The 27,056-nt window shown below is 32.8% G+C and overlaps 1 protein-coding gene across 1 annotated transcript; it reads left to right on the top strand.

Annotated features, from left to right (window-relative positions):
• Positions 1–1,548: 1,548 nt before the first annotated feature.
• On the top strand, positions 1,549–26,733 carry LOC126736530 (general transcription factor IIE subunit 2). The gene is made up of 6 exons (XM_050440922.1): positions 1,549–1,795; positions 1,887–1,991; positions 25,594–25,756; positions 25,809–26,009; positions 26,059–26,239; positions 26,304–26,733. Exons 1-6 carry the CDS (start codon positions 1,734–1,736, stop codon positions 26,468–26,470), a joined length of 879 nt encoding a protein of 292 aa, XP_050296879.1. The 5' UTR covers positions 1,549–1,733; the 3' UTR covers positions 26,471–26,733.
• Positions 26,734–27,056: the final 323 nt, after the last annotated feature.

The following is a 27,056-nucleotide window of genomic DNA, read 5'->3' as shown; positions in this document are numbered from 1 at the left end:
AAACAAGGTGTTTATCTTTATAACCATTTATCATTGTTTTTATAGCATATAAGACACCGACACTGGCTGGGCGATGTTACTAAGGTTTAGTGATTTCCTAATAATATCTACATTTACTTTCCCTTCCGAAATTTCACTTAAAAACTCAAATGTAAAAGAGCAATTCAAACGATCCCCATTAAGTCCCATGAGAACTGAAATGAAATTGGATCAGAAGGCTATATTGCCGATGTTATCATTTCGCGGCTTGAGTAAAGTCGGCCAAATTCTGGACCGGCTGGTAAAGCGTCTGGAAAAGTTATCCTGCTGGTAACATTAAAAATTGAATTATGAACTTCTTGTTTGTCTTACCGGGATAATTCTTGCTTACCAGTAGAATAAGTTAACAACAGGAAAAAGCAGCGTATAAAAGGTTTACCAGGAAATTTATAACCTCAAAATTTTCAAAGAGTTGGAGCTTGCATAGTTTTGCAACAAGTTTGTGTATATTCTAAATTTTGTTCTTAATCTATATGAGTATTTTGATATTTTTCATCTGGTTAAATCTCTCTTTATTTAATTTGATAATGCTCGACTTAAGGTTAAACCCTTCCCTCACCTTTGCTGGCTATGCCACTGTTATGTGACTGAGAAATGAAAAGAAAATATACATCTAAGAAATTTCATATAGGAACGTCAAATCTGAGTCACCAGATTCTGTCACTTACTATCATCATCATATCTTGAAGGCAGTCCCTCAACACTCAGTGTTATTAAATTATAAATTATTTCCTCATAGGTGAGGTGCTAGAGGTGTTATGGTTGCACTACCACCATCAGTTTTAAATATTTCCTGTTTGTTCTTGACTACTTTTTTTCTTAGATCTTTTTTTTATACTCTCATACTTTGTTCGAATATTATTCAGGGTTCGAACCACCCCTGACAGAGGGTTTTTTTACATTAAACTCTGCTGTCAATTTTTCCCAGGCCTGAACTTTTTCTTTCCAAGATGTTGCATCAGTCTTTTTTTATTCAATTGTACCCGCATATTGACTTACTAAATTACAGAACTTCTTTTTCAGAAAAGTTTACCGACCTCTTTTTTATCAGGTTATTGAGACATCTAAAAAAATAATGTCAAAAAAATTGATTAAAACTCTTGAAAAAAAAATTGATTAAATTAAAACTCTTGTGTACTGTGATTCACTGCCAAATGTCTGGTGGGATACCCTAATCTTTCTTTTTTTCTTAAGATTATTGTACCGGCCACAACAATTATGTTGTTGCCAAACTGTAAACCTTCTGCTACTTAACAACAGGTTAAAATTTGGTTCATAATTCCTCCTACAGCTATTGGTAGGTTTACCGAGAGGATAGAATGTATCTGCCTGGAATAACACACAGGAACTTTACCAGCTGGTCCGTAATTTGGCCCTAACGAATTTGCCATACAGGATTTGGCCCACCCAGCCCAGTCAAGATATCTCTCCTCTATTCAGTCTTCATGTGTGCAACGATCCGTCACCACTTAGCACTGACAGCTATATATTTGTGTTCTGTGACTGACAGTGACATATTTACATTTAGTGTTAACGATCATTTTTTTCATGTATTATTGTAAACTTTCTTCTATTTTGAGTTTGTACTGTACATGGTTTATATGACATTGAGCTCATTTTTAGTTTTATCCTTTTAATTTTTATTCCTCAGTCGCAAAATTCAATTTTTTTTTCAAAAATTACACCTAAGTGAAATGGATCCAGCCTTGCTTAAGGAACGGGAATTGTTTAAGAAGAGAGCACTTACTACACCAACGTAAGTAGATGTTTAATTTTTGTTGTTCTATACTCTAAGCTAATAACAACTTTCTTAAGCCAGAATTACATTTAAACTAAATTTTTACTAGGGTAGAAAAAAAGAAAGCTGAATCTAAACCTGACCCTGTAAAGGATGATAAAAAAAAGTCAAAAACCAGCAGTGCTTCCAGTGGACCAAAGCTTGACATTAACACGTAAGTTTTGTACATTTCTATTAACATCACTTTAAGAGAAGAAAACTGAGGTTTTGATAAGTTTTTTTACATTGTTATTCAGTATTCTATTATTAATGTCAATTGAGATGTGGAAGATCTAGAAGTAAAAAATGTGTTGAATGTCATTACTATATCTTTTCTATATCAAAGATATTCAACTGTCCTAGGATAGGTTTCATAATTTTTAACTACAATCACATTGAAACAATGTGTTCCATATTATTATATTTTTTTACTGTTGTTCCAACAATATTAAAATTTAAAAAAAAACTTGTCTTTTGCATTTTGTCTCAAAACAGTAATCTTAAGTTATAGCTATAAATATACAAATACAAATACAAAATCGTTTATTTGTCAAAATAAGAAAAAGAAAAAAGAATAAATTTTAAGAGAAAAAAAAAAGTATGACAAAAAGGACAGTTCATCGATTATAAAAAAACCGCAGAAAGAAAAAATTAGCAGATAGGGAGGCAGAAGCGAGGAGCAGTCTGGCCGCGGGAAAAGCGAGAAAAAAAAAGATTATTATAATATTCAAATTCAAATTGAAATAGTTTATTGTCCAACAGGAAAATTCCCAATTACAAGACAATCGAAAAATTAAAACAGTACAAACTATAAGCACCTTAAATAAGTAGTACAAAAAAAAATAATATAAGATCCAATATAGAGTGATAACAAAATTTAAAATTTAAAACAATAGCATAATTGTAAGAATATAAGACACACTAACCAAATGATAACCATCACAGAAAAATAATCAGGTATCATTCAAATTAAGAGAGAAACACATCCTTTTTTTAAAAACCTATTCAGTGCTGCTAAAGATGTTGACATCTATAGCATTCATCTGATTATACCATGTACAAGCACGGCACAGTGGAGCTTTGCTGGACAGATTTGCTAAGTTAAGAGAGGGATAAAATATATGGTGCCTCCTTGTATTGGCAGGAGGAACAAATAGAGGTAGCCTCTCTAAGAGCTCAGAACAATCAATTTTATTATTGCAAAGTTTATATAAAAATATCTGACTAGAGAGAATAGTATTTTGCTTTAGTGACAAATAGTTGAATCTATTCAGCAGGTACTCCTGTTCCACACCTCTTACTGGATATACTCCATCCAACTTAAAAGAAAGTAACTTTAAGAATCTGCGCTGTACATACTCCAGTCTGTTAACATGAACATCATAGATGGGGAACCACAACATAGACCCATACATTAATTTAGACTTTACTAATGAATTGTACAATAAAGTCAAGCTGGATATATTCTTAAATTGAGAAGTGGACCTTACTATAAACCCGAGGGATTTTAAGGCTGAACTAGTGACCTGTGCTATATGCTGGTTGAATGTGAGCTTCTTATCTACTTCAATGCCCAAATCCTTCACTGAAGAACAGTCTAGCAACTGAGAACCACTGGTACTACCCAATATATATGGGTATAAAATCTCTTCATGAAGAATGGAAATTGTCATTTTTTTACATTTGTCACAGTTTAGGGGTAGTTTATTTCTTTCACACCATTCAAAGACCCTATTCATGTCCTCTTGTAGCTTCAGGCAGTCCAGCATAGTACGAATGATACGAACGAAACAACTTCAGATCATCAGCGAATAAAAGACAGAAACTCTCCATACAATCAACTAAATCATTAATAAATAGATCGAACAGCATTGGGGCGAGGTTACTGCCTTGGGGCGCACCACTCGAAGCCATGTAATACTCAGACCCAAAACCATTAAATTCAACATACTGAAGCCTGCCAGTCAAATATGAGATGAAGAACTCCACCAGACAAGGATGAAATCCAGCCAAAGCCAGCTTCCGTGCCAGCAAACCGTGATCCAGCCGATCAAAAGCCTTTGAGAAGTCTGTGTACAGCACATCCAACTGGCTTTTCTGATTTATAGCTAGATATGCTGTTTCCAAGAAACAAGCCATATTAGTGACAGTAGATCTTTTTTGAAAGAAACCATGCTGCTTTTCTGTAATTATGTGCTTAATTTGAGGAGACAATTTATCATGCACACATATCTCAAAGGCCTTCGAAAAATTAGAGAGAATTGACACCAGTCTGTAGTTCTCTATTCTGCCATGGTCGCCACTCTTAAACACTGGACATATTTTAGCCTTTTTCCACTCATCCGGAAATGTATTGGTCTTGAGTGATAAGTTGAAGATTTGTAAGAGTGGTACAGCCAGGGCCAATGCACAGTCACGCAAAAGAAATGAAGGTATTTGGTCAGGATCCGCAGTTTCTTTGTTTTTTAACTTCTGTAAAGCTTTTCTTACATCTGCCTCAACAAAAGATTGGACCAAAATGTTGTCTGAACTATATGTATCAGATTCTTTGGGCTGAGCAATGAGGACTCAACATAAACACTCCTGAAAAAATCAGAAAAAGCATTTACAATACTTTTAGGACCCACAACAGTGGTATCTTTATAGCTCATAGAACCTGGAATGCGAGAGTTGTTTTGTTTAAGGTGAATGAACCTCCAGAATTGCTTTGGATCACTCCGAATAGCTGACTCGGTCCTGGATATATACTCGTGATAAGCAAGATCCATTTTTGTTTTTACTACCCTCCTAGCAGCTCTAAAATCCTCATAAGCAGCAGAGCACCGTGTATGAAGCCATCTCCTATGTAGCCTAGACTTTAATTTTAATAATTTCCTAATATCATGAGTGTACCACACAGGATATGAGTATTTACTATTAGAGGGTCAAAAACGAGGAACAGCTAGACAAAAAATTTCATGGATTTTATCATAAGAGGTTTTAACTGCCTCATTAACATCTGACTGGGTGTATATAAAAGTCCAATCCACATCAGAGATAAGCTGGTAAAGATAGGAAAAATAAGCCCTCCGAAAATTATACTTAGGACTCTCATTGTTGGAGGGGAAATCTGTAACACTCTCGAATTTGACAAGATTCAACGAGATATTAATAGCAGGGTGATATGCATCCTCAGTGACAAGGGGTTGGTCGTCCCTATCCACAAAACACTGGAAGTTGGAGAGAACTAGATCAAGCAAATTATTGTTGCAGTTAAGGGCATTGTTAAATTGAGAGAGATTCAAAAACGCCATAAAATCCCTTAGGCCAGCAAGTTTAGTGTTAAAATCATAAACATTATCCTGTATAAACCTCATATTAAAATCCCCCAACAACAAAATATTTAATAATATAATATGATATAATGCTGAAGTCAGTATGTTGTATTATTAATGACATGTTTGATTTCCTAAGCTTGAAAACCTTGTTCATAGAGTAACTTTAATCTGACATGCTTTGAGAAACCCTTCTTGCTACATGTTTTGATTTGTTCTGGCAGTTAGTTCCACAAGTGCGCAGCAACAAAAGAGAATGAGCTTTGAAATGATGCCGTATGATGCTAAGGGATTACAAATTTGTGATTAAACCTAGTGTTGTGAATATGACTGGCAGGCCTTAAAATATCTCTTAAATAGGTAGGCTTATTATTATTTATAATGCGGTAAATAAAATTATGCATATGAAGTTTTCTCCGGTTTTCCATATTTAAAATATTTACTCTATTCATATGTGGTGTAATGTGTTCTCTAACATTTATATTAATAATAATAATAATAATAATAATAATAATAATAATAATAATAATAATAAGCCTTTATTTCCAACAGGCAACTTGCCCAATAACAGGAAACAGTTGCAAAACAATAAAAAATATAGTTAAAAAAAACACACACAAACAAACCTAAAAGAATGAAAAGAAAATAAAAAGAGTAAAGTAAAGTCACATTCTCAAAAGTTATCCAAAAAATTAGAACAAATAACTATTAATATGATATAAAAACCCAATTATAAAAGTTTAACAAGATAATCACATATTCAACAAAATTAAATTAAATTAACTGCAATATACCTACTAACTATAACTTAAACACATGGGCTCTAATCCCAAGAGTAATGATCCACCAAGATATCGATAATCACATGAACCGGAGAGAAATTTATATCGCACATGTGACAGATGCGATTAAATATAGCGCATATTGTATATAGTGGCGATTTCAACAGGATGTTAGTATGAGGCCTTGGCAGAAAGAATGTTAGGGGATGTCTAGCATTAAGCCTAGGCACCATGAAACATACACCAGAAAGAAGTACAGGACTATCAATGAATCCATTCAGTAACCCATGCAGGAATTTTACAGAGAAGATCATTCTTCTGAGATGTAATGGATGTAGATTGAAGCGTTCCAATAGTTGCCGATGATCAAACCCTCTTACCGGATATATGCCATCCTGCCTGAAGGCCAAAAACTTAGCAAATCTACGCTGAACAGATTCAAGGAGACCAACATGATTCTGATAGAGCGGGTTCCATATAATGCAGCCAAATTCCAGTTTTGATCTCACAAAGCAAAAGAAAAGCAGTTTTAATGTAGATTCCAAAGTAAAACTCTGAGAACTTCTAATTATGAACCCAAGCCTTCGCAGGGCTGACTTGACTATGTTATTAAAGTGTGGAACGAATGTAAATTCAGAGTCAAAGGTTATACCAAGATCAGTAATTTGCTCTAATCTACTCAAAATAGTATCATTAATAAAGTAATTAAAATTTAAGGGTGTTTTTGATCTAGAGTAACTGACCACACTACACTTAGCCGCATTCAAGCCTAACCTGTTAACAGCGCACCATACCTCCAATGTATTTAGACAGTTCTGAAGAAAAACACAATCCTCCAAACCATATACACTTAAATATAGCTTCAAATCATCGGCAAAAGCCAGCCTATGACAAGTGAGTGACTCAATCAAGTCATTTATAAAAAAACTAAACAGGAGAGGACCCAGGTTCGAGCCCTGTGGCACACCCGACGTTACGTTAAAAAGTTTCGATTTAAAGCCCTCATATTCAACATATTGAGATCTACCAATCAAGTAGGAATGAAATAAATTAAATAATCTCCCTGAAAAACCATACTGAGTTAATTTATGCAGCAAAATATAGTGATCTATCCGATCAAAGGCTTTTTGGAAGTCGGTATAAATAACATCGACTTGAGTATTAACATCAAGTGATTCACAGATGTGGCTAGACAGACAGGATAAGTTAGTAACACAAGATTAAAAGAAAGTCTTAGATAGGTATTTTGTACCTTTTGTATCATTCTTTTTACGTGTGACAGGAAGTAATTATTGTATACAGTGTCACCATAATTAAAAAGAGACAGAACTAAAGTGTCACACAACAAATACTTTTGCCTAGAGGGAATATATTTTTTTAGCTTATATAGATTTTTAAGGCGCAAATAGGCAGCTTTTAATTTTATTTTAATATGAGGCTCAAAAGTAAGGGCATTATCTATAATAATACCGAGATTTTTTGCTTGGTTAACAACTGGAATTTTATTACCTGAAACGGTAATATCTTAATTATGTTCAACTTTTTCTGATGTTTTTACTTCCTAGCACTATAACTTGCGTTTTCGCGGAATTTAATTTAAGATTGTGGTCTCTTGCGAAGGTTTCAATGCTTTTTAGATCGGATATGAGGGAGTTTTGTGTCGTTTCAATATTTTCCTCTTTTTTTGGTCTTTTTTTGGCGAATCGTCAGCATATTGTTGCAAAGTGGCATGTTTGACTACCTTATACATATCCACAACATAAATTGAGAATAATATAGGTGAAATGACTGAGCCTTGTGGCACCCCGCAAGAGATTGCCTGAAACTCTGAGTACCTCGTGATGCCCGCCCCTCCGGGACTTGACACTCTCGACTGTTATAATTATAAAATATATAAAATTATAAAATAATTTTTAAAAAATTGTACAGTGTTAGCTGAGAGGCCAAAATAGTGCAATTTCGCTTGTAACAAATCGTGATTTACCGTGTCAAAGGCCTTACTAAAGTCGAGTAGAGCCATGCAGGTGCCAGATTTCTGTTCCTCACTGGAGCGAACATCATTTAATATTTTTGTAAGACAAGTACTTGTGCTGTACCCCAAGCAAAATCCTGACTGGGAATCTGGAAGATTTTTATAGACTTCTGCAAAATGACCAAGCTCAATGGAAATGTGTTTTTCCATAATTTTCGACATAGCAGGTAAAATACTGATTGGTCTGAGATCCTTTAGTTCTAGGGGATTTGAAACTTTTGAAATTGGTTTGATTATGGCTCTTTTCCAAATTGTGGGATATCTGTCATTAACAATACAAGAATTAAAAATATCAGCGGATTTAAGCAAAAAGGTAAACACAACTTTACATCTCTCATTGATATACCATCCGTACCGGTTGCGTTAGACTGTAAGTTAAAAATAATTTTTCTTAAGGTATCAGAGTCTAAGAGAGGAATGCTAAAGATCTCATTAGTAAATCTACTATTTTTGTAAAAATTTAGTAGCTCTAAAGACGTAGAGTCAGCCATATTGCAGTGGCTCAAAAAGAAACCATGAATGAGGGAAGCATTATTTAAATTTTCTGGCAGTTCAAATAGATGGTTTTTATCACGTGTTAGTTTTAGCTTGCCAGCAGTTACCCAAAATTCTTTTCCTCTTTGATGTGCTACTTGCTTAAAGAATGCTATTTTTTCTCTGATAATTGCATGCTTAGTGTAGTTTCTTAGTTGCCTGTAATACTGTAAGTGCGCTTCTGATTTTGATTTTTGGTATTTTTTGAGAGCCTTGTCTCTTAGTCTAATCATAGTTTTTATTTTGTGAGTAATCCACAGATTAAATGGCTTTTCAACTAGGAGTTTATATTTAAGTGGTGCATATTTGTTCAAGTGATTTCAGATCTTGCTATTAAATATATTTACTTTATCGTCAACTTGGACACTATTGTACAAGTCGTCCCATTGGATCAAAAATCCATCCGCAATAAAATCAGTCATATTTATATTATTATAGTCTCTAAATAATACCCCTTTCTTGGGGCCAACTATTTTAGGCTTTTGGAACAGGCAATATATGAGATTGTGGTCTGTTAAAGATTCAGATACTGCTTCGGACTTGGAGTGAACAAATAACAAGTTCTGGGTGGCAATAATCATATCGAGAAGGGTAGAGGTATTCGTATTTATGTTAGTCCTGGTAGGCTCCAAGATTCGCTGGGAGAGGTTAAAAATGTCCATTAATAATTTAAGTTGGTTGATATGCGGAGACTGTGATTTAAAATTAATGTTCAGATCACCAACAAGTATCATATTATCAAATTGTGTAACTACCCCTGTTAAAATGTCTTTCAAATTGTCTAGGAAAATTGAAATATTTCCTGCAGGTGGGCGGTATATCTTTAACAATAGAAATGTGTCATTTTTTATTTTGTACGTTATACCCATAACTTCAAAGTCTATGTAGCTAGAATTTAAAGAGTAATTAGAGAAAACTAAACCTTTTTTTACATAAAGACCAAGACCTCCACCTCTTGTCCCCCTGTCTTTTCTTAAAAACCTATACTCGGGTATGTTAAATAAGCTGCTATCCAAATCCGCATTTAACCAGGTTTCCGAGATACCAAATATATCGTAAGGGTGCTGCAACAAGTAGTAGGTAAATTCCTCAAAACCCGAGCTCAGTGACCGAACGTTAAGATGTCCAAGTAGGAAATTGTCAGAACCTGTAGGGCCTCTCAGGACACCGACTTCAGCGTCTTGTGTAAAACTTGTATTCATGTTAGCCATGTAGAAACGACGCTCTAATACGCATTTGTAATGATGCTCTAACTTTAAACAAGAAAAAAAATTAAATAAAATAAAACCAATAAGATATTCATGTATACATAGGTAGGTATTCCAGTCAGAAAATCGTATGCCTTATGCTATAATAAACAAAACAAAAAAAAAACAAGATAGCTAAAAGAAAATTAAGCAAATATGATAAACTATACCAGAGGTGGATCCAAGGGTGGGAAATAGGGGAATTTTCCCCATAATGAATAAGTCACATTCCCAAAAGCAATGTGACTCATTCATTTTTATAAGGTCAACTACATTGTGTTATAATTATGTTAACCTACTGTGTTGGAACAAAAAATTTCTTCCAAAAATGAACTCTGAACTATACTTGGGCTAAGCTTAATTTAGAATGAGGCTAGGGTACTATCCCAAAATTGTTGCCTAGCTGAGGACTTAAATTTAGTTAAAGAAGTACCAAAAAATCAACATCTTTTACAAATCTATTTACTGTAGAAGGTATTCTGTTAATAGGACAATTTAGTAAATAGTTTGTTCTGCAAAAGGGAATATGGAAAAGTGCTGTCTTTGTGTTTTATAAGAAGATGTGAAGTAAGAATTTGTAAAGAAAAAAGGTACAGACATTCTGGACCTTTATCAATATCAATACCATTCAGAACTTTAAATGCAAGCAAACATCAAAGAACTGCCTTCTGCTTGATAAGGGGTTAATATTCAAATAGGACATGATCCTGAAGTAAGTTAGGTCCAGGCCTAACTTCATAAGAGCATATCTGGCAAACCTAATTAAGTTGCACTGAACATTTTCAAGACTTTTAATATCAATCAAAAAATTAGGTGATCAAATTATTTTGGAGAATTCAAGAAAAGATCTCACTAGGTGAATATATAGTATCTGCAACTTTGACCCATTGATAAAGTTTTTTGTTAAATCTAAGTAGTTTATCAGCTCTATTTATAGTATATTCAAAGTGGTGGGAGAAAGCAAGAATTGGGTTTAAAAAGACAACCAAATTCTTGACTGAGTCAAGCTGCTTTAAGGGGATAGCATCAATAACATATTGACAAGAAGGTGAGACCCTGAAATGAGTAGAATTTATAAACCCAAATTTTTTAATATTTAAGGAAATGTTATTCAGAGATATGTAATGGAAGATGGATATACAACTTCACAAAAATTAAATTGAGAGAGCACAAAGGCTTCAGGCAGGATTGACTTTATTTTTTTATAAAGGTAATGTTGATCTTGAAATTAAATTTTTTTTTTGTTAATTTCAAATTCATATACGCTGTCTGCAGGCACCTGTTAATATGTTCCAAAAATGTAAGTGCATTGCCTATTATAAAGCTCAAGTTTCTTGGTGTCTCTTTAATTTGCAAAGAAGAATTGTTAATGGCACTGGCAATAAAAAATCTAACTACTACACATTCCCTATAATTTTTTTACCAAAAAGAAGAGAGAGAGAGATATATTAGAATTTATAATCAAGTTATGATTCAAGGCTAAATTATTAAATGTAAATAAATCAAAATTAATTGCACCAATGGCTTGGGAGGTTTCGTCAGGCAAAAAGGACAAGTTCATTGGGCATCATCAGCATAGCTGTGAGATTTCCAGAACAAAATAACTTGTGAAAAACATTCTGTGTATATGATATTTTTCATTATTTTAGACACTTTCTTTCCTCCTCATATTATGGGTTAAAAAAAATCAATGACCACTCTCATATCATGAACATGACTTTGAAACTCTCAAAGTAATGAAATTGATTTTTATTGAGTCAATTGACACTATCAATGTACTATTTTTTGTTGTAAAGTAAAAGTGCATGCAACTAATCCAATGTGGCTCCCTAAATGGTCATAAATCAGAGAGTAGTGTGAAAGAAACATGTTTATTCTCAATGAGGACAAAACAATAATACTTTATTTTTATAGCAGTTTTCTGAAATAGATATAAAGCATTGTGTATTACGCTAGCCTGAGTACCATTTTCGTAATGGTTTTTTTGTTTAAAAATTATGGCAAATTCACTTGGTAATGTTTTTTTTCGATTGACAGTACTCCACCATGTATAGGAAAAACAAATATTTGCACCTTAGAATAGCTGTAGTACCGCTCTCTAGTTCCTAAATATTGATAATGCTTGGCTGTGATTTCTTAAGTAACTATTGTTGGAATTTGGCTTCTAATGTTAATGAACGATTACTAGATTTGGAGATATACATGGAATGTTCCTTGTTACTTATATAATTTTTTTCTTTTTAATCAAACTTCTTTAAACAAAATTCTAAATACATTATTGTTTCAGTCGGATCTGTTAACTCAAATGTTATCATAGGAGATGTATATTGTATATCCCATGTAATTCGTTAGCACAGTCTGTCTTACATTGCTTTTTCTAAAACATTGGATTCATGTGCTCTTTAAATGCTGGATTCTACTTTACACATTATAGGTGATTTCAACTTACCTCATGGTATATGGGAAAAAGCCAGCCTTAGCTCCACAGTATCAACAAATAGAGCAAGACCTCAAGAGGTGCTAAGTCCACAGGTTAGGTCAAATATGAATGTAATTTCCATAACTTATTTGAACTTAACTCGTACCTAACCTCACCCAAAAGCCTTCTTGATCTGGCATTAACTCAAGACTCCCCTCTAGATGTCAAAAAACCAGACTATTTTTTAGTTCCTCCAGTTGTTCACCTACCGCTATATATTAAACTAATTAGTAGAGGCCGAAGATGGTCTTGGACTTAAAGGATTCTACAGGGATTTTACGCCTGCCAATTTCACGAAATTGCAATATTTTTGGATCAATTTAACTAGGATTTTTTATTTTTAAATAAGCCTCTTGAAATAATGCTAAATACTTTTTATGAAATTATGTTTATTGCAATTGATTTATTTGTAACTCTAAAAAGATACTTGGCCAGAAAATTTGAAGTATGATTTTTAATTGCACTTAAAAATTGTATTATTGAGAAGAAAAAGTGCACGAAAATTATAAAGAATGACGACTAGGTACCGACTATCAGTTCACTAGGTTGCAATAGCTATGCAAGGATTTGAATGCTACACAGAATAAGGTCACTGTACTGAACTAGCAACTGACTGTAAAAAAAAGAAAGTAAGTAAATAAAGAAATTTTTGGGGAAAAAAAGAAAAAAAATAGTTCTTTTCCAAATACACTCAAATATTTAAAAGAGTTCTGCTGAAGAAGAGTTTGCTAACATGTGTTCAAATTATGTTTCTACAGTATACTCACACCATAATGTTAATATCCCCACTTAAAATATTAGATATTACCCTTTACTACATCTTCAATCTCTGCCTTCAAACTAGAGTGTTCCCGGACTTCTGGAAAGAAATATTCCTAAAACCTATCCATAAGTAAGATGACAACCAACTATGGTGCCATCAGTATACTCACTTCCCAAAGTCTTTGAAAGCTTGGTATGTGACATCATCACCCCTCTTATTAAACCCCTACATTAATTAGCAGTGTGGCTTCAGATCTCACAGATCTACGGAATTGAACCTTCTTCCTCAGGTAGACTTCTGGTTGGATGCCTTAGAGAAGGAATATCAAGTGGATACAATGTACACTAATTTTTCCAAGGCATTCAACAGAGTACCCCACAATATTTTGTTGCATAAACTAAAAATGATTGGGATTAATGAACCTTTACTGTTTTGGTTAAAATGCTACTTGCTTAGTCTAGTCGTAGACTGACTGATAAAATTGGCACTTTTCTTTCCAAAATTATTCAGGTTGCATCTAGGGTGCCTCAAAGCTTTTATTTTGGTTAATTTTTTAAAAATATTTTGATTAATTATATAGATGAATTCTCCACTATCTGGGTATTTTTGTTGCTTACTGATTATTTGAAATTGAGCCGTTTAATCAAATGCTGATTGCAATAATTACAATATGACCTAAATAGCTTGGTAGTGTGGTGCTAAAGTAATGGTATGGAACTTAATCCAACTAATTATAAAGTAATGACTTTTTTCCTTTTACAGTACTATTGATTTCAACTATGAAAGGTCGATATATTCTTGAAGGAAATTCTCTTTTTAAAGATTTGAGTTTCACTCTCGATACAAGCCTAAAGTTTTCTGATGATTTAGGAAATGTTACCAATAAGTCTTTGCAGATGTTTGGTTTATTGGAAGGTGTACTAAAGGCTTTACAAATATTGCTGCTATAAAAACACTACTGTGTCCTCTGGTCCCCATCTGGAGTATGCTTCCTCTGTAGGGACTCCTTTCTATGGGGTTGGTGCTCTTCAACTAGTTAAATACAAATTTTAAGAACAAATGGTATATAAATTGAATATCTTGGATAATTACAATGATGCAGATATACTTAATATGCCAAATATAGCCCTTATCATTTCCTGCCATAAGAGAAGTGTAACTTTATAATATCTGACAAGGAAAATCTGGAGCTTTAGACCTGTATCAAAAACCAATATTCATGCTCCCCTGAAAACAATGCTACTGCTAGTTTTTACTACCCAATCTACCAACCTAACTATGGTCTTAAATATTGCCGCACTAGAACAATCAGACTAGCAATCCAAGTCATAATATTGATCTTGTTGAATCTTATAGCAAATTCCTGGAGCTAGTCTCAGTAAACATTAGTTAGAACTTATTATTGCTACCTAGTCCTATATTTTCTATGATTCTGTATATAATGTATATTAGTTATGTATTAATTATATATTATTGTTGTGAATTTAAAATTTAACTCAAATGTAATTGGGCTTTATCTGTTTATAAATAAATAAATAAATATATAATATTAAATCATATTAATGAAGTCGAAATACTTGTAATGAATCTCAGAGGCATATATTATTTATATGCTAATGTAAACATATACAGTGTGTTCAAAAAGTCGGAAAAAATACCTGGTTGAAAAACGCATGGAAACGTCAATTCTCTTTTATTTGCATGTTTTCAGATTTTTGAAAAATATACAGTGTGGGTCAAGAACTGGGCAGCTGTCAACTTTATTATTTTAAAGCCATATTTTAGCGAGTAAGCGGCTATAAGCGTCTTTAAGACATCTTCTTCGAGCGGTCAAGTTATGACGTCACCGTATAAGGCGCTTTAAGCGTTTGTTAGCGGTCTTCCGAGACCGCTAATAAACTCGATTTGTCAAAGGGAAGCTATACAAACAATAATAAACAATAAATATTGATACCAATTTTTTGATAATTTTTTAGAGTTGAGAAGCATTATATTTCATAGTATTAGTTTTATTTTATTTAAGATTAATGTAGGATATGAGACAGTTAAAACATAACCAAATAAAAATGCAGAAAAGAATAAATTATCAAAAGAGCGAATAGATTTGCAAAATATATAGAACGTAAAGGTGAGGTTGCACGGATATTTTTTTAAATTGATTTTTGATTAGATTGTGTTTATTTCTGTGGAAAAAAATATGAGTGAGGTTATGTTTACGCCAGTAACTTTTTTGTTTATTGTATTTCCTCTTGGGCAAATATCTGCCCTTTATAAACGTTTTCAGGGCGAAATTAATTTGTATTTTGTTACGATCTAGATCTGATCCTAAAAATGTATGAGATCGGATTTAGACTCAAAACGTTTTGAAAACTTAGACAAATGGGTTTTTTCATGGTTTAGATCAAGTCTTCAAAATGAATGCAATACCGATGAAAAGTACAGCTAATATTAGCTAATATAGCGCTTGCTTACTAAATTATGGCTTAAATAAAACACCATATTTATTAATGCATTTTTGGATTCTATGATAAATTCTAAACAGATTTCATGTATAACACCCTATACCAATCTTGAGCTGTTTTCAAAATATCAATAATTGATCAAATTTTAAAAATCAAAATTAAAAAAAAAATTTACCAGGCTGTAAAATCTAAGTGATTTAGCTTGGAGAAATACGGGTTGCACTTTCTTATCTTAGTTTTTTATAAGCTATCGTTTAATAATAACTTTAGATTTAACTGAAGCTTTAATTAAAAAAAAAAAAAAAAATTCCAGTTTCAAAATGTCAAGCAAATAACGCCCTTTTTTAATAATGCTATTGTAATAGAAACTTTGGTACAAAGCAAAACTATTTAATAAAATATTCAAGATGCTTGTTGTGCCTATAACTCATAACTAACAGCCTATAACTCTGTGCCTATAAGACAAACACGTGTTTGTGCCTTTGTATGCATAACGCGGGGCTCTCGCCCCGTGTGGGTGTGCATGTATATACTTGCGTACATACAAGCGTACGCCCCTTGTGTATGTCAAATCCCAATCTTGCGGGCGGTAGCCCTGTTAACTTTTTATAATTTACATTTTTTATAGGAGGTCCTGGATATGTCGTCCAAATAGATGAGTCGGTGGTTTCAAGACGATAATAAAAATACCACAGGGGTCGCTTAGTCAAGGAAAAGTGGTTACTGGGCACGCTACGTGTCCAAACAAAAAGATCTGTATATTGTGTTTATTAATGATAGGTCGAAGAAAACCTTAGAGCGGGAGATTATAGGGCATGTAAAGCCAGGCACTGAAATCTGGACAGACTACTGGAGAGGATACGCCACCCTCAGTACATTGGGCGGGGTTTCACAGTAGGTTTACAAAACAGTCAATCACTCAAGAAATTTTGTGGATCCCCAAGCAGGGGTTTGCACAAATTTTATAGAGGGACATTGGGCGCATCTGAAGTTTCTCCGTAAACTCGACGTCATGAGTTCTCCATTTTTAGCGGAATATATTGGCCAATTTTTATGGTTTCAGACATATGAAAACTTTCTTCAGATGCCATTTTTAACGTAACAGTGCAAATAGTCAGACGTTATGTCCTATAATCTACTCTTTTTTTTTAATTTTTAAATGCGGCTTTGCTAATTATTTTGTGAATCCTGATTGATGAAACCTTCATTCACTTAATTTTGTTTTTTTAGTAGGATATAATTAGTTTTGAAATTAGTAAATTAGAGGGTAAAGTGTAGGTTAGTTCATTACTTTGGAGTTTTGTTCATCATTTTGCAATAAATTCGTATTAGTTCTTTTAGACATATATTTAGAACAACAATTAATAATAATTAATAGTTAGAAATTAATTCCGTAGCTTAAACATTAGATTATAGTTTTGGATATAGGTTCTTATGGTTAGTTATTTATATATGTTTTAATAAAAATATTTATTGTTTTGACCGTAGGTTAATTTACATTAAACCATATCATTAACCTTAAATTATGTTTTTTTTTATAAAATTTTAACTTATAATATATTAAATTACATAAAATAATTTAAATAATAATTTAAATAAAAAATACCTATTTTTCAACACCTGATAAATGTGTTTTGTTCACAAAATAACGTAAAATCAAACTATAGGGGAGACCGGGGACAATTGAAGCAGGGGACGGTTGAAACGGTCGCCATTTTTTTTAGACGCGAAGGTAAAAACTCGTGTACGCAGCCTCACAACAAAAAATTTAAGTGGAAACAAGAAATTTAAGTGTAAGTACACCACTTTTTTGTTTTTAATCAATTTTTTTATGTTTTTGCTTAGGTTTAGCAGCCTAAACTTGTTAGTTTTAATTAAAGAGTTTAAAGAAAAATAATATTTTGCCAAAAAAAACCTGAAGGGGACAATTGAAACAAGATGTAAATAATTTTACGGGGACGGTTGAAACATCATTTATAGAAGGCTTTTGATATTATTTTTGCGTAAACTGATTAACTGATTGTAACAAACTCTCTGAGGGCTATTATTTTGTTATAGAATACCACGTGAAAGGGTCAGGAAAACAAATAGAGGTACCAAATCCAACTTATTTTACGAAAATGCTTATTGGGAGGTTAGTGAAAATGGAGCATCCGTAAGGTCTGCGGCAGATTTGTTTGAACTGAATCATGTTACATTAGGCAGATTTATAAAGAAAAAGAAAGAATCTATTGAACAAGGGTTCACTGAAACTATAACAATGGGATATAGGTGCGTACGACGAGTATTTAACGTTGAGCAGGAAAAATCTATTGTTAAATACATAATAAAGGCATTTCAAATATTTTACGGTCTATCGCCAAAAGAAATACGTAAACTGGCCTACCAAATAGCCGTAAAATATTCATTGAATATGCCAAATACATGGACTAAAAACTCATTTGCAGGAGAACATTGGTTTTCCGGGTTTATGAAACGTAATCCTGAACTATCAATCCGTTGTCCCCAGGCTACAGGCCTTTCAAGAGCGACCAGTTTTAACCCAACAAATGTACAACTTTTCTTTGAAAATCTTGCCACGGTAATAGACAGACATAAATTCCTAGCGAAGGACATTTATAATATAGACGAAACCGGTGTTACGACGGTACAAAAACCTGCTAAAATCGTAGCAGAAAAGGGACGCAAACAGGTAGGGGCACTTACATCAGGAGAACGTGGCACTTTGGTTACAGTGGCAATAGCGGTAAATGCAATTGGAAATAGCATCCCACCAATCTTTATCTTTCCAAGATTAAGATATCAGGATCATTTCGTTCGTGACGGTCCACCTGGGTGCATTGGAGCAGGAAATGCTAGTGGATGGATGCAAGAAGATGAATTCTTGCTATACTTAAGACACTTTCAAAAACATACCAACAGTTCAATTGAAAATAAAGTTTTGCTTTTAATAGATAACCATCAATCTCATGTAAGCATACCATGCTTGGACTTTTGCAAAGAAAACAGCATTGTTGTCATCTCATTTCCCCCACACTGTTCACATAAACTATAACCTTTGGATCGATCGATTTATGGTTTAAAAAAAGCTGTGAATTCAACTTCCGATTCTTGGATGAGAAACAACCCAGGCAAAACGATGACAATTTATGACATCCCCAGCATCGTTAAACAGAGACTCTCTATGGTTTTAACCCAATCTAATATTGTCGCTGTATTCCAGTGCACTGGTATATAGCCGTTTAATTGAGATATTTTTACGGCTTTAGATTTTGCTCCATCATATGTAACTGACAGACCTGCTCCCGAAAATTTGCAGTTAAATATCCCCCAAGAAGTCCAGGCAGTAGGTTCAAAAGAGAATAAAGATTTAAGCAGCACTGATTCTTTTCCAAAATTAGTAAATTCTAACTCTCCAAAAGCATCAACGAGCGAAACTGTTTCGTTAGAGCCACCAAGCACCCCGCCTCCAGTTGCATCTACAAGTGTCCAGTCAGCCTCTAACCTCTCTTTGGATGTGTTTTCACCTGAGCTAATAAGGCCGTTACCAAAAGCTCTTCCTCGGAAAACTACAGGGAAACGCAAAAGTAGAAAATCCACCATTTATACGGACACGCCAGAAAAAGATGCTATTCAACAAGAATATGAAGCAAAAAAAGAAGAAAGTGAAAAAAAAATGGTGATCCAAAAAATACATCAAAATCACCAGTGTCGAAAAAAACTCGCCAACAGAATAGTCAAGACGATAGCAGCAGTGACAATGAAGACTGTTTTTGTCTAGTATGTTTGGAATCGTATAGTTATAGCCGTTTAGGGGAAAAATGGGTGCAATGCATTGATTGCCACCAATGGTCACATGTAGAATGCACTCGTCAAGAAGATTTGTATATCTGTCATAACTGCATGTCAGAATAAATATTCTACTTTGCTAATTTATGTTTATTTCAACATTAAAATAAATATTTTGTTTATTCTTAATGGTGTTTCAACTGTCCCTGGTATGTGTTTAAACTGTCCCCGTCTCCGGGACAATTGAAACAATATACAAGGCTATATGTTTCCTTTAATATCTTACAGGCATTATATAATAAGTAAAATAACCTGATTTAAAATATACAAGGAATTAATAAATGTCCTTGTAAAAATTTTTTTTGCTGTAAATATGATTTTCTCTAAGAGAAAAAAATAAATATTTGGAAATTGTTTCAATTGTCCCCAGTCTTCCCTATTATGCTTTAGATCTCAATATGGGGAAATCTTTATCTCCAAGAAAAAATGCAAGTAAGTCATTTAGTTAAATGTATTATGCATTTCGGCTGTGTAAACAGCCGGGAATGCATGCAATATCGGGAATCAAAACAACAATAATATATAAATTGAAATTTAAAAAATTGTACAATAAGGGCATCTACGATTCATAATATAAAATTTAAACTTAGGACGATTCAGATTTCTACATATTAAAAGAAGGTACTATAAGGAAATATTGTGTATTAACGTTACGTTAACGGTAAATTTAATATTTTGTTTAATACAAATGTTAAAAGATAAGAGTTAAAACAATAAAGGTAAAAGTTGTTTTCTAAGGCTAATTGAATTAAAAAAACGTAAACTGTCGAACTTAGTTTGCTCATTAATGCATGTGCAGTCAGGGGAATTTATGGCCCTATTTATTTCAAATGTCTCTAACAAGTCCAATTGTAACCCTTTCTCACAAACATGCAGAACCTCAGTGCTACGTCCCCCTGATGGCAAAAACATGGCCAAACTCTAATATGTGGTTCGCAAAAGGAGAATTAGTATTGCTAATAAAAGTATTTTTATTTTGGGTGATAAGTCTTGTTCGTGGACTCTGACTTCAAATTTTCCTTCCGCTTTGGCCGACATAACAGATATCACATAAGGGGTGGGAACAAGTTAACTTGTAAAACTCCAGATCGGTGCGTTATCGGTATTTTATCTGTGGTGTTTATTAAATTCTTTGCCAAGTTGTTTTTGGTTTTAAAACAAATATTAGGTTTAGTGTCATTTGGATTTGAAACACTGTGCAGTACTAGAAGAGACGTTGCCAAAGTAAGTAATAGATCGATAAGATCCGAGGATGTTGGGTTCACCGAACAATGATTCATAAAGTTTTTTGAAAAAGTGTTTGTTATATAGCTTCTTAATAACATTTATAGGATATCCATTGTTTTGAACGATTTGTAAAATTATATAATATATTTTTTTTGATTAATAATTACACAGCCAAAATGCATAATACACTTGTCTATAAATGTGTCCCAGACAAAACCAAAAAATACTACTAGGAACATACTGAAGCCACTCCCATTTTTGTCAATAAGATTGTTGTTTTATTTTTCGTGTGTGTAAAATACAAAATATGTAATTATAGAGATACAAAGCGATAAAAAATCCTAGCAATTTACAATTTTAGCCCCGAAAAAGTTTCAAAATTGCGTCAACATATTTTTTTAAATATAGCAAAATCAAGAGCTAAAAAACCTTGTTCAGGCTGGCAATAATTACTTATTTGGCGTATGTAGAAAAATCTTGATAATATCCAAAGCAATTTTTTTCCAATCATCCTCACTTTTTTATCAATATTTTGGCTACACTCGCAACATTCTATGTAAAAATTAAAAAAAAAATCAGTTTTTAGTTGTCCCTTTAACTTTACCGGACCCGGATCTTCAACGAAACGTTTTAAAACTTCCAAACTTCTTTCATCATTTGTTGAGGATTTTGGCCGACCCGATCGCGTATTTACATACTATACTACAGCACAGAGCACCATAGAACTCGACGGCTCTGCACAGCAGTATAATATGTAGTTGAGAAATGCGCTTATTTATCACTACATACTATACTACGGTACAGAGCATTAGAAAGAAAAATGTTTTTATGTGATTTGTTTGGTGCTGTAAAATTGGTAGTAACAGAGCGAATAAATATGTAATTATTTATGTTATTATTATTATTGTTTTTTGTTTCATTTTTGTTGATGATTTTAATATACAAGATGAGGCATGTTAAAATATTTAATGAATACAATACTACTTTAAAATTCAAAAACAATGTTGTGAAGGTGTGTTGTATTTTGGGTCTTAGAATTTCGATAGTGCTTTGTTTCTAAGTTAGGTTTTTTGTTATTATGTATATGAATACAAAATATGTATCTAAATAAGTACATATAAATTGTTAGATTTTAATTTGAAATTTAAAGAACCTAATGAATAAAAATAAAGCAATTACTTTTGCTTAAAATATGAAAGCAAAACCTCAAGATTTTGCGGATTAGAAATGGTAGAATTAGAAGCATATTTTTGTGTGGTAATGAGACAGAATGTATAGGAATATACAGATTATTTTTTTTTTTTAATTTTACTCATCTACCTAGTATTGTCTACCATAGATTGGACATGTTACCTATCTATAAACAATATAACCAAACTTAAGGAGTTTCTACGAACACCACTGTTAATCAGTAAGAAAAAGCTGTCAGGAATCATTCAATATTTTATTAGATCTATTTTATATTAAAAAAAATAAAAGAGATCATACCTAGTATTCATTCAACAAAAAGATTAAATTCAATAGTCCCTATCTTAAAAGAAAAAATTGAAATATTTAGTGATATATTGGGTTTTGACAATTGTAGGGCACAAGTTTATTTAGTGACCTTGGAGCCTCAACGTCTTCAACATATTATTTATTGTCTTTAAAATTAAATTAAAACTGCTTGTTTTTACCAAAATAATATAAAGCTATATTATAATAAATTCTTGTTGTACTCGCTAAATCTTTGTGTAAATATATTTTTCTAGAATCAAAGTTCTTATAGAAGTCTTCAAAAAGCATTTTAGTTTGAATATAGAATAATAGTGGACGTAGCGATACAATTAAGACTAAAAAAATCTAAGGAATAATAATAACAGCAAACCACTTGTTAACAGATGATATTTATATTCAATAGTCGATTTATTTCCCACACAGTAAGCTAAGTTTACACCGCGAGTACCAATTTAGTCTTAGGACTTACTGTGTTAATTTTAATAAATCCTTAGGCTTTTACTCCAAAAAAGTCAAGACTATTATTTTAATCCCTTGTTTAGCCCTAGACATCAGCTTCAACGTTAGTCCTTGAATAATGTCCATATACATTATACCTATATGTTTTCGCCCAAAAAAACTAAATTTAGTCTACCCTGTTTGGCATTGACTAAATTCCTTTATTAAATTTTAGTACGTGGTTTTTTACAAGGAAAAAATACAAGGTACATCTTCTAATTCTAAACAGTTTGCAAATTGCAAAAAAATATAAAGCAAACTTCAGAAGAATACTTAACGTAGTCAAGCTTGACTACTGAAGGGGTTTTTAAATTAATTTTTATACTAATATTTTTAAATTAATTTTTACATATGAATTGCAAAATAATATAAATCAACTTATGCGGTATTACTATTTTGTGGTTCAATATGTGGCTACTTTGAACATTTCTACCAACATAAGGGCATTTCTCAGAAAAATTTTCTCCCAATGTATTATCCATACAAGCAGATTAATAATAAAAAATATAAATCTCTACATTCTGAAGCGAAACCTATATTTTAAAATGAAACCAAATTTAGGAATGGACTAAAGAAATTACATTTTACGTACGTGTGTACGTACGTACGTATTTAAAAGTGGTATTTACGTACCTTTAAAAGCCCACAAGCACATAGTACAACACACCTTTACGACATTAGGTATTTGTTTTCAAATTTTCCAGTCGCATCATATTCATTAAATATTTAAACGCCCTTTATCTTGTATATCGAAATCGCAAGCAAGAAAAAACAAAATGCAATAATAATAATAACAACATAAATAATTACACAATAATTAAATGTGTTACTACCACTTTTACAGCACCAAACAAATCACATAAAACTTTTTTCGTTCTAATGCTCTGTACCTTAGTATAGTATGTAGTGATAAATAAGCGCATTTCTCAACTATATATTATACTGCAGTGCAGAGCCGCCGAGTTCTATAATGCTCTGTGCTGTAGTATAGTATGTAAATACGCGACTCGATCTAGTCCTTTCTTTAATGCTGCCAGTTTCGTTGAACCTCTTTACTATTTTCTGAGCAGTTGATAAAGTAATTGGATTTCGTATTGAAAATTCGTATGGTCAAACACGATCTCCATAACCCCTTAACCTTATTTACTTATTTTGTTTTCATTTATTTGAGCCATTTCGGACAATATTGAACTTAGCGAAGTCGTCAAATGTATTCACGTCAACTGTCCCACCTGCCACCTGTGATACAAAAAAGTACCGAGAATTGAATAATTTATATTTTAAAGCCTGGTACAGTTTTTAAAAATTTTGATTTTTAATCGTTGATATTTCGAAAACAGTTCAAGAATGCATTAATAAATGTGGTGTTCTATTAAAAATAATCAAATTGGCAGCTGCCCAGTCTTATTGACGCAGCCTGTATATTTTTCACAAATCTGAAAACATGCAAAAAAATAAATTGTGTCCGAGCGTTTTTCAACCAGGTAATTGGTTTACCTGTAAAAGGTATTTTTCCAGACTTTTTGGACACACTGTATATGTAATAGTATAACATACAGGGTGGCCCATCGAAAACGTACCGCAAGGTATAACAGCGTAGGAAAAAACTTTTCGGCAAAATCTTAAAATACGTCAAGTATGTCAAAAATTGTCAGGGGGACAACTTTTGACATACAAACCATAAAAAAAACTTAACCTGACATAATTTTTTTCAAATAGGACGGGAAGTCAACAAATACCTGTTTAAAAAGGCCTTGCCGTTCCCTATACAACTCTGCTTAGTTTTTAAAAATCGAGTCACTCGTTCAAGAAATATGGGCCCTTGAATGTTAAAAAATAATGTGTGACGAAAAATGGAAAAAGCGATTTAATGCTTACCATATTAATCAAGTAAATGCTCGAAGTGCTATCCGCCAACGTTCATACAGTGAAACAAACTATCTTCAAACCGAACTTTTAGAAGCATTTGCGGTGTCACTTCGCGACATACGTTAATAATTCTTCTTCTAATGTAGCAGGTGGAGTTTTGTAAATTACGGATTTTATGTGTCCCCACAAGAAAAAATCTAAAGGACTTAAGTCGGGTGACCGAGGTGGCTACTCAATTGCGTCCCATCGTCCTATCTCAGCGTCCTAGAAATCTGTCATTTAAACAGTCGCGTACATTTAGTGAGAAATGTGGAGGAGCTCCGTCTTGTTGGAAAATCAATTCCTGTTCATTTATGTGCGGTCCTCTTCTATGATATTTGTTAGAGCTGGGTCATTGAGAGGTTGAGTTCATAACAAAAAAAGGAATATTCGCGAAACTTTGCAACCATTTCCCGAACAATTTTCCCAGAGAGGTGTTTCTCAGGATGCTGTTGATTAAATAACTGCGCGAACCAATTTCCACACTCATTGTTATTACAAAAAAAGCTCAATAGTCTTTCTGCAATTAAGTACACCATAATTGATAATAAATTTAAAGGTTCAACAATTTTTAAACACTTTAACCACAAAACAGGTGTTTAGCAAAACTACTTGACCTAATTTAAACGTGAAGAGAGAAACCGGATATTTTTATTCACTAATTGTGGCTAAAGAATTTTCCGTAAAAATGACAAATTCATTTAAAAGGCAAATAATTGTTTCTCGCATTCTTATCGTTTGTTTCCTTGAAATAATTAAATTAGTGTTTCAACTTAAAGATGTGTTCTATGTTCACTCTGGGTTCAGTCTCACTCTCTCAATAAATTTTAATGATATCGTCACACTATTGTTCAACTTTCAAGTGTCCATATTTCTTGTACCGAGTGACTCGACTAAAAACTAAGCAGCGTTGTATAGGAAATGTCAAGACCTTTTTAAGGAGGTATCACTTGATCCTCCGTCCCATTTGAAAAAAATTAGGGGATGTCACCCCTCTTAGAGGGTTGAGTTTTTTAAAATGGTTTTTATGTCAAAAGTTGTCCCCCTTACAAACATACTTGACGTATTTTTGGATTTTGCCGAAAAGTTTTTTCCCACCCTGTAATACCTTGCGGTACGTTTTCGATGGGCCACCCTGTATATAATAGCGAATATAGGGTCTAATCAATAGTATTGTAATTTTAGCTATAAAACTCACACAGGCAGCTCTCAGTACCGATTTGGTGTTCTTGCAAAAATTGTCAAACATATGAAACAAAGGCATCAAGATGGGGAGAGTTATCCTTTAACATTAGAAGAAATACTAGATGAAACCAATCAATTAGATGTCGGCAACAAAGTTAAACAAGTAGGTTTATGCTTTCAAATAATTGGTGACAAATTAATTGATATTTATTTAGTGGCTCCAAACGGAAGCACTAGCGAACAACCCTAAAATAGAAGTGACTCCAGACTCAAAATATCTATTTAAAGCAACTTATAAACTAAAAGACCGAAAAGCTTTACTTAAACTTTTAAAACAGCAGGATTTAAAAGGCTTGGGTGGAATCTTGCTTGAGGATGTCCAAGAGTCTCTACCTCATTGTGAAAAAGCATTAAAGGTAATATTGTCTCAGAAATTGTACACATAATTAAAAATAATTATTTTAGATATTGGGTAACTCGAATGATATAATATACATTACCAGGCCTATAGATAAAAAGAAAGTCCTTTTTTACAATGATAGAACAGCCACAATGCCTATAGATGAAGAATTTCAAAAGTTATGGCGGTCTGTGGCTGTGGATGCAATGGATGATCAAAAGATTGAAGAATACTTGGATAAGCAAGGTATTATATAATATCTTCTATTAATACATAGGTAAATATAAAACTAAACATGTTTTTGTTTCAGGTATTAGGTCAATGCAAGACCATGGCCCTAAGAAACCGGTTGCTATTAAAAGGAAAAAAGCGGCTCAGAGGAAAAAGGTATTTAAGAAACCTAGGGATAATGAACATTTGGCTGATGTGCTGGAGACCTATGAAGATAATACTTTGACTCAGAAAAATACGGTTTAGAGAGTAGAGGCATCTGTTTGAGCTTGAAGCTACTTGAAAGTAACAAATGGCTGCAGATATTGAGTGTGTAAATAAAATAAGATAGATAATTTATATCGAAAATTGTGACATGTTTTCACATGAAGAACAATTAATTAAATATTCGAACCAGAGGAAAAATTTATTATATGGTTGATATAATTGTATTGTGCGATTACGTTTTCTTTTATTGTAAAGCGATTTTCTTTATTTAAGATTGTAATAATACAGTTGTTTTTTAAATTCGTAAGGGTTTTATTTTCCCAAAAATTAATATGTTGCAAAACTAAATACTCTTGAATATGTAAATGCAACTAACTGAGTTGGGATGTTTTAGAAAAATATAATCAACTTTATTGCGATCACCTATTTTTTTTCAATAATATTTACAGGGTTGCCTCAACAAATTGGCTCGGAAGGTTTCTACCAAATAAAAAATTGCCTTGTTCTCCATTGACTAGTAAAATATCAATTTTTTTTATGATTTGTGGATTGATAGGTTAAGGCATGAAAGGCCCATCTATGTTTTAAAAGTTCCAAGTCATTGTTACATTAAGAAATCTAGTAT

Source organism: Anthonomus grandis, chromosome 5, assembly GCF_022605725.1.
Source record: "Anthonomus grandis grandis chromosome 5, icAntGran1.3, whole genome shotgun sequence".
Classification (NCBI taxonomy): Eukaryota; Metazoa; Arthropoda; class Insecta; order Coleoptera; family Curculionidae; genus Anthonomus; species Anthonomus grandis.
The sequence above is the reverse complement of the archived record's forward strand: the minus strand, read 5'-3'. Positions and strand labels throughout refer to the sequence as shown.

Excerpts from the sequence above, each read along its gene's own strand:
- LOC126736530 (XM_050440922.1), top strand. The coding sequence starts at position 1,734 with ATGGATCCAGCCTTGCTTAAGGAACGGGAATTGTTTAAGAAGAGAGCA. Across the intron at positions 1,796-1,886 it reads AGAGCACTTACTACACCAAC|GGTAGAAAAAAAGAAAGCTG; the intron begins GTAAGTAGATGT and ends AATTTTTACTAG. Across the intron at positions 25,757-25,808 it reads TCGGCAACAAAGTTAAACAA|TGGCTCCAAACGGAAGCACT; the intron begins GTAGGTTTATGC and ends ATATTTATTTAG.